Source organism: Austrofundulus limnaeus, unplaced genomic scaffold (genome assembly GCF_001266775.1).
Source record: "Austrofundulus limnaeus strain Quisiro unplaced genomic scaffold, Austrofundulus_limnaeus-1.0 Scaffold0, whole genome shotgun sequence".
Classification (NCBI taxonomy): Eukaryota; Metazoa; Chordata; class Actinopteri; order Cyprinodontiformes; family Rivulidae; genus Austrofundulus; species Austrofundulus limnaeus.
In genome coordinates this window covers 2,124,741-2,133,833 of record NW_013952402.1, presented here as the reverse complement: position 1 = coordinate 2,133,833, position 9,093 = coordinate 2,124,741, and the positions used below count along the sequence as shown (strand labels likewise).

General features: G+C 38.4%; 1 protein-coding gene across 1 annotated transcript in view; it reads left to right on the top strand.

The window, feature by feature from the left end:
- LOC106518994 (collagen alpha-1(XIX) chain) overlaps positions 1–9,093 on the top strand; it is a gene marked incomplete at both ends in the record, with an annotated part of 138,916 nt that overhangs the window by 120,688 nt on the left and 9,135 nt on the right. The window contains 5 exon segments of the mRNA XM_014010492.1: positions 3,156–3,200; positions 4,551–4,601; positions 4,763–4,807; positions 5,686–5,712; positions 7,616–7,669. Of these exon segments, the coding sequence (XP_013865946.1) occupies positions 3,156–3,200; positions 4,551–4,601; positions 4,763–4,807; positions 5,686–5,712; positions 7,616–7,669 (222 nt within the window).

The following is a 9,093-nucleotide window of genomic DNA, read 5'->3' as shown; positions in this document are numbered from 1 at the left end:
GTTTTGGCTGCTAAAATTTATGTGAAAGTACTTCAAGTCAAAAGTGAAAGAAAAACAAAAGAAAAGAACCAAACTTTTCGAAAAACAGAGTTTTTAGCTAGACAACTAGCCAATCAGTGTTTATGCTTAAAACACATACTTCTCAGAAACGCCTACTTTGAGTTCACGGAGAACCCCTTCTCGAAACAGGTGAACGTGGGCGTGGGCGGGGCTGGAGACACGACAGCAGGGCAGAGATGGACAGGGGAACACAAAAACACTAGAAACAAACCAAGGCATAGAAAACACATAGACCATGACAATTTTGTGTTTTTAGTGCTTTTAATACTCTGTTGAAAATATAAAAAGTATATTTCTKTCAATTAGTTTAACAAAATGCATTGTTTTTAAAACTGGAGAATGACTTTTAATTACAATAAAAACATCAGTCTAAGTGCCATAAGCTGAATTAATTTGATTGAATGATCTTGAACAAAGTCACTGAACTAATTGTCAAACTCAATGGCAAGCTTTGTTTTATTTAATGACCTGTAAAAGCAAAGATGATGAGAATTCAGGGTTACTGTAGGCACCCGTTGGTAACTATGACAGAATGTCAAGTGGTTTTATGTGGAATCCTAAGAGCTTAAAATGAAATGAAATGTATTTYTTTATTTGTTTATCATTTGATCAGACGTGGGTCTATGTGTATGATGTCTTGATTTGTGTTTTGGTGCCGAGTGTCTCGTTTTTATGTAAAGATGTAAAAACAAGACATGACAGATTATAGACTTTAAGGGACTTTTGGTATTTTCTGGGATTAAATTGTTTGCTCTGCAGGTGTAAAGTAATTGTTGAGGTCTGAGATTTCTATTTAGGGTTAATAGGGTTCGTTTTGACTACTAGGCTATCAGAGAACTTATCATGTCTCCACTGGGAGAAGTTTGTTCCCAGTGGAGACATTAGACCAAACTTGTGTGTGTGTTTTATTTGTGTGTGCACAGGTATGAGATGTAATGCTTATTGAATGAGTTAGAATTTGAAATCCATAACCCATGTCTGTTTGCTTTGTGTGTTAAAGAAATGGTTGGAAGTGAACGTGGTTCATAAGCATGTTTTAYTGTTTGTTCACACAACACGCAGACTGCAGCAGCTGTTAACGAGCAGCAGCTCTGTTCATCACTTGTTAGGGTTGTCATGGGGATGCACCTTCACTCGTCTTCCTATATTGTGGGGATGCAGAATATATTGAAAAACTGCCTCTGCAAACATCTTGAGATCTGGCTTTGTTAGCTGAAAGTGTATTCTGCAAATGCAAGGCTGAGTCTAACACAATTTATTGTTTTTTTATCCTTTCACTGAATCCAAAAAGGAGAGGATGATTAAATAAACTATGTTTTGTGTTTATTTAAAAAAATACATTCTTAATTTTAGCTGGCTAAATTCCTCCTAACCTTCCGAAGTTAACTAACAAAAAAAAAAATCATGAGTTCATTGACTTTGATTCATGGGAGGATAAAAAAAACTTGTGGAGTAAAAACTATTAACACAAGTTAAAGGAAAGCATTTTGAATTAATTTGTCCATCTTTTTTTTTAAATTTAGCTGGTACTGGCTTCACCCCATGAGGCAACAGAGTCTCAGTATGATCTCTGAGTCAGACTAAATTACAAATTAAAATTTAAGAGTGAATTTTATTCGGACTGTGTATATCTGCTGTGTGAATGCTAGATCAGTAATTTAACTTTGCTATATTTCAATTTTTGAATCGTGCATCCAGCTAAAAGTATGTAGGAATAAGTGTTAGTGGTTTTTTTGCGTCATATAATTTTTATTTAAAAAACTTGTTAAGAAAAGTGAAAATTGTATTTTTATTTTAATTGCTGTGATTTCAAAAATGATTGTAGGAAYCTATTTTACGGAGGAGAAATAACAAGTAATATGAAGAGAAAAGGAAAAAGAAGAAGATGAAATCCATTTTTTACCATCACACACATAAGCTATTATTAGGAATTGGCATTTCAAATACAAWATTCTTTTTATTTTATTTTTATTCAAATATCAGTCACCCGCTTCATCTGCCTCCAACTCTACACACAATAATACATGAGAGAAAAAGCAATGTTGATAGGGCCATTGATATCAGGACTTATGTTAGCATCTGTGTTCTGATTTAGTACATTACCTTTATACACTTATACGTATACAGTACATGTGTCTGTCTCAAGCTGTTCAATACAGTGCTTTAAGTTCAATACACACTGTATCGAACAATACAGATTTTTTTTAAATTTATTTTATTGTCTTGTCTTCTGAAGATGCTCTGTGTTGAAGGATCAGTGGATCTGTGTTCGACTACTCCACCTAGGCTGCATTGTCGAGCACAGATACACTGAGAAACTTGTTTCAGCGACATTTAATTTAAAAACTGTACTTTWGAGGTTAAACAAATGCTCATAATCAATTTCAATAAATTGCAAGTTAAGAAGGAGATGGAAATTTATCTCTTTTGTATCGAAAAAATATCYAACTATGAGACAAAAGTTTCAAACTGAACCGAATCATGAATTTTCTGTATCGTTGCACCTCTTGAAATGCCCGCACTGTCCATTTTATTGGGTCAGGAACAATTTATGTTCCATCCCTTTCATCGGTTCAATAGACCAMTATAGAAGTTGCGGCCCACCTGTTACCATGCTTTTCATTTTGTAATCCTTTCAAAATAAAATGTCCAAAAGAGCACAACTTTTAGTTTTTCAGTTTAGTTTATTAGAGCTGGGGAAGGGGGTTGGGTTGGAGGTGGGGGTAAGTGAAAAAGGAGTTGTGTTGAAAATAGCACCTCATCTGGTTAGGAAACAGCTTGGCACATTACCAGGACCACATGGTCCCATTGTCAGCGTGAAATTAACTGATGATGATAGAACAAAATGAAAAAAAAAATAATAATAATAATAACAGCTGCTTATCCAAATTACTATTGCATTAATTCTTTAAATGTATTTATTTGACCATTTCTTTAAAGGTTTGAAAATCACTGTTAGTTTGTAAATGCCACATGAATCAAATAGTTGTAAAGTAATCTCAGAAATCTCATTTTTCATGGTTGGCAAATAGCTTTGTGRGTCATTTCCATTTTCTCAGACATGATTAAGAATGCATTTTGTTCATGTTTTGCAGGGAAACGAAGGACCTCCAGGCAGGCCAGGACTCCCAGGTCCTCCAGTAAGTTCTTGTGACCTCAACAAAAACCAGCCGTGAAAAATCTGTCTCAAAATCTTTTTCAGTGTCGTAGATTTATCGTCACCTCGTGCACATGTAGCATTATTCTGTTACGACCGTGCTTAAAGTTACTGAGTTAAGGCCATCTGTTGAGCCCTGCTTTTTATTTTCTCAGCCTAGCAGCTTTTACCACAAGTAGAAAAGTATATCTGACAAACAAGTGCAAACATGATCACACCGTGGCCACCTGCTTGCTGGCATTGAATCATGTTTCATCCCTTTAAAAGCCAAGTGAGTCAGCACCTCCGAAAGCAAATCTATAATTCATTGGCTGTCCCCTTGAACTTGCTGCGTACCCCAGCACCCTCCTCTCCAAAACACACATTCTAACACACACCTACGCGCACACATGCTGGTCTCATAAACCTGCTGCCTGCAACGACAAAGAATGGTTCAGCGGCCTGAAAAGGGCACAGGCCTTCACTTGCTTCTTAATGAGAACCTTGACTTATTCTTGGTTTACAATGGCTGCCCTCTATAAATCCATCACGGGAAAACATCCTTTTAGGTATTAAAACTCACCAGTAAAAAATCAGGATTACCCAGTTCTCATACGCCAGGGCTATTCAACTGGCGGCCCGCGGGCCACATCCGGCCCGCGAGTGACCAAAGTTCGGTCCGCCAATTGGTTCATTCATCTCTTAAGCCCAAAACCCCTGGTTTTCTACTTTAATTACTTTTAGTTTCTTTTCTTTCTTTTCTTTTAGATTCTTGAAATAAGAAAAAATTGAGTCAAATCAAGTATTTCAACAAGTCTTACCAAGTAAAATTTTCTTACTCCACTGGTAGATATTTTGACTTAATTTGAGTCAAATTTTCAGGCTAACAATACAAATAATCTTACACATTCTGAAAACAAGATTATTATTTCTACACAATCAGTTCTTGTTTAGTAAATCTGTCTCAAAACAAGATTAAAAAGACTTTTTGGCTGGATATAAGATTTTAAAACTTGGTTAGGTGGGCATTTTTTGCAGTGTGCGCAAATTGTTTTAATCACTGCTCTTTTGTGCTTWTGAGACAATCTTTTTTTTATTACTTTGCTGGCTAAAAGATTATTAAAGCGACTGTTCTCCACCTTTTTCTACTCTTTCCTTCCCTGRCTCACACACTCTACTTATTCTCTCTCTCTCGTTCCCTCTGTACCCACCAAATGAGCTATTGATTCATACCATGTAGCTTTTAAAGGCTCAGCCGTGTTTGACTGCTCAAGACCTACTGTACAGTTTTCTGTTGGGTCCCTCTCTTAAAACGAAAGGAGTTTCTAAGAGAAGTTGCCTGATTGTGTTTCAGGGTGTGCCTTATGTGGAGGGCAATGGGATGAGCAGTCTGTACAAGCTTCAGGTAAACATGGTTCACAAGATTTYAACTCATTGTGATTCACTGAATTCAATAACAAAATGCCCTCAGTCACGCTGTAAGAAAAGAATCAGCTTTTGTTGTTGAATGTAGTTTGACACCTATTGCTAAATATTAAGTGATTACATAAKGAACTGTGTTCACAGAGCGGTGGAGCTATTTTAGGACCGCCTGGAGCTCCTGGTGCCTCGGTAAGTGCCTAAAGTCAACCGTTTTTACAGTGTTTTAAGGAGGAACACAAGCAAACATGCATGCTGATACTGTACGAGCTGCAGAGCCCCYCGAGAGCGGAATAACAAATAACCGGACCGGCCCTCCAGTGTTATCACGGTTCCTGAGGCTCTTATATCACAATCAATCACGCACGTTGAGAGCCGAGGGTTGGCAAAGGCCAAGAGGCTTCCTGACTCTCAAACAGGTGCCTGTGATCTACCCCAGGACGCACAGCATCATTGATATGCAAAACMGACTTCTGAAATTCAGCTGCTTCGCTCGGCGCCGCGCCGAAGTGACCCGATTTGCTTATCGCTTCCTCCTCCTCTCGCCTTATCAAACAGTTTGTAATCTTGTCCAGTCCTGGGAGACATTCAGTCACAGTGCCTGCAGGGATCCATCCACCGAAACGAACACTTAAAGAGGTGACAAAGAGCGCCTGTCCCTGGTGCACAATGCACATGAACTATAGCTAAATCTTGAGAATGCTTCGCCCTGTACTGCATCTATCACAGCCCAACAGCTCCTTGGGAGCAATCAATAAAAGAGCATCCTCATCAGTGTTAAAAAGGACAAGGCACACAATTTATCACAATGTATTTTTTTATGTGAAAAATGCTGTTCAATTTCCYAAGCCTCTTCTCGACCCACAGTGGATTGTACGATCTTTTTCCCGAGACACAGTTGCAGTGTTAGCATAAAAATATAGTTAATAAATGAAGCAAGAATGATTATTGTGCATTTTAACTAACAAAACATGCAGCCAAATATCATGTCTGACTCTATTTGTGATCTATATGACACTGGATGTCACATTCAAGGAGGTAATCTGTCCTCTTTTCTTCTCTCTTTCAAGGGTCCCAAAGGAGATGAAGGACCTGCTGTGAGTTGAAGCTTTTGTGTTATGAAAAGTATATTTTCTGAAGCATTCATTCAAGCATTCAAACAAAAGGAGAAGTCAGAGCTGCCAGTTGCTTTCCATCATTATCTCCCTGGTTTTCCAGTGTACAACATAAATCAATAAAGCCTCCAGCCTGAGTACTTAACCACTCTCAGTAGAACCCCAGTGCAGACAAAAATACGACTTATTCTCCAACAAATACAAAACCTCTGTACCGTTTTGTCTTGCCAGTGGGAACCCGCAAACTCTTACTGCACTTCAAATGTGCTTCCCACCTCTCTACGCTTTCACTGAAACAGGAAAACAATTCACTCGCAATCCACACGGGCGTGGACACGACTTGACGCTTCCATCATCAGCCTGAATTCTTTATCCTCATGAGACTGATTGCATCTTCTTRTTTTTTTCATTGTTTTGTTGCACAGTGATTTTTCACCAGGATGTTAATTTGACATTTTAATAAATTGTGTGACCGGCTGCAGTGATGTGCTGGAATTGCCCCAATCCGTCTTGCAGCTGATCCTCCGGCTGGTCCACTCTGGTTAGCCACAATAGCTTATTCATGGCAATCTACATGTGTGACAATTACCTGGACAATTCATCTATGTCAGCACCGGTTGCTCTTCTGTTCTGGGTAATGGCATTTCTCCACGGCAGCTTGAGCAAGAAGAGGAAGATAGAGGCCATCACTTGCTCAAGCATGGGGGAATTGGGCTCTATTTTTAGATCAGAAAGAAAGTCTTCTTGTGAAATGGGGCTTTTCCCCCCTCAATGGTTCTATAGTTCTCATGGTTTAAAAGGATCCCTGATTAGTTGTAACATTAGACTTTATTTGATAAACATGTATTTTAACTGTAAAATAAACACTGTAAAAATACTGTAGGTTGTTTAGTTTTGTAAATTAAAAAAAATATATTTTAACAGACGGAGCCATTTTATTTACACACAAAGCATTCTGGGTAAATGATGACGTGGATAGGTTCTCGGTGTGAGGCTGCTAGCGAGCTATATCCACCCTGAAGGTTAATCTTGGACAATATCTGACGATCGGCTCTTTTAAATGAAACCAGAGAGCGTTGACAGAGAGGAGAAGGTAGAAATGACTCAGCCTGTAACTGAAAATATGGATGGAGGACAACAGAGCTGCTTCATGGAAGAAGAACCTCAGCTTAGCCTGTTAGCCTTTGTGCTAGCGCCGACGCTTTACTGCCTTATATGTATTAGCTCAGTGCTAGCGCGACAAACAAGCTAAACTGAGGTCCTCCATCCATTTTTTCAGTTACAGGCTGAGTCATTTCTACCTTCTCCTCTCTGTCAACGCTCTCTGGTTTCATTTAAAAGAGCCAATCATCAGATATTGTCCAAYATTAACCTTCAGGGTGGATATAGCTCGCTCACACTGATGACCTATCCATGTCATCATTCACCCAGAATGCTTTGCATGTAAATAAAATGGCTCTTTCCCTGTAATATATTTTTAAAGTTTTAGTTTAAAAATTATAAAAACTAAACAGCCTACAGTATTTTTACAGTCTTTATTTTACAGTTAAAATATATGTTTATTAAATAAAGTCTGTTACAACTAATCAGGGATCCCTTTAACAGAATGTGCCATAAGACAGTTGTAGTTTTTTTTTCTTTTTTTCTCAGAATTGTTTGAAACGTATAGTTTGCATTGAATTGAGTTATTTCAAATCTTAAAACACTTGACCGTGTAGCTTTAGTTTATATTTTCATTAATAATGTTTGATAAATTCAGTATTTTTTGCTAAATTTACTCATGTTGAAAACAGCCCCATTTTTAGCTGTAGAAAACAACTATTAATCCTTATTAGGAGTGATTTCTTCATTCTGACACAACAGGTGGTGTGTTTCTCTCTCACAGGGGGAGCCAGGACCCATGGGCTTACCCGGGCTTGAAGGGCTACCCGGCACCAAGGTAGGCAACAGAGACATTTCTCACCTGCACTGAGCTGTCCTGACTGCAACACGAGGAAATCTTCTCATTACAGAACCTATAAAGAGCTTCCTTCRACAGGGAGATATCCATCTTTTGAAAAATGAAAAAGCTCGCCACCGTTCGAGTCGAACACATTACAGGTTSTAGTTGAAGTTATAAGTCAGCTTGGGGGAAACCAAATGTTAACAGAGGAATTCAATTACTTATGTATGTGTTTAAACATTGCCTGAAGGAGTTTCAGGTTGACATTTCCAAAACTGGAAACAGAGCACTTTGGAGCCAAAGCGTTAATGTAATGGCCAGCAATCTGCGTGGAGGATTGGGGGCGCTGGATGCATTTGTTTCAGAGGGAGAGAACAAACCCCAGCTCTGCATGGAGCCTTCCACAACTGTCTGCATATTTAAGTCTAGATGAAGTATGTGGCCGAATCTTGTGTGGAGGATTTGTGGACCTGGCTGAAATGGTTACATTTCATTTGTCCTGCTGGAAGACACTTCAAAAAAAAGAAACTTTAACAGTTGCATGGTGTTGTTGAAAATCAAAATGAGCTAAATTATTGCCTGCCACCAAAAGGTGAAGTCAAATGAAAATGTTTTAGCTCGTGTTTTTTATGTTTATGTATTTTTTACCTGCTGGGGATGATTTTTGACCATTTTCCTGGCCCAAACAGCCTTGTGAGGACCCACTGTTCCTTATGGGGACAAAAGCCCATATATAGCCCACATATAACCAATGGCCCAAAACCCATTGGTTGTTTAGGGGTTTGGATTAGGACTAATGTGTTAAGTGAGTGTAGGTTAGGGTTAGGGTTATATATGTACTGTGGTGGTTAGTTTTAAGGCAAGGGGTCAGAGTTAGGCTCTAGAAATGACGGGTTAATGAATAAAGTCAATGAAAAGTCCCCATGAGGATAGAAGAACAAATGTGCATGTGTATTTTTCTGTTACCCAAATATCTAATGGACCACTGGTCAAATTTTAATGAAACTCGAAATGAGTAATAATTGGATGTGCATCTAGAACAGTGTTTCCCAAAGTTGGGGTCGGGACCCAAAGTGGGGTCCCGAAACATCAAGCTGGGGTCCTGAAAAGATTTTCTGAATCAATTACATTTTTACCTTAGTTGTTATAAATGAGTGAGGTTAGTACTGTATATTTAAAATGGATAAATGTAGTATAAAAATATTGTTACAATGCCCATGTTTTGTTGACCTTATACAAATGTTTATCCTCCAAAAAGAGTTGGGTGCTCAGGTCTCTGCTACTGTTTTCTACTATTTTGTGGGTCAAAAGGTAAAAAGTTTGGGAACCACTGCAATTTGGTTTCCAAAGTTGGGCTTAGGACCCAATTATGGGTCATGAAGCACCTTGGATAATCTCCAGAAATCAATTTAAAGGGTAAT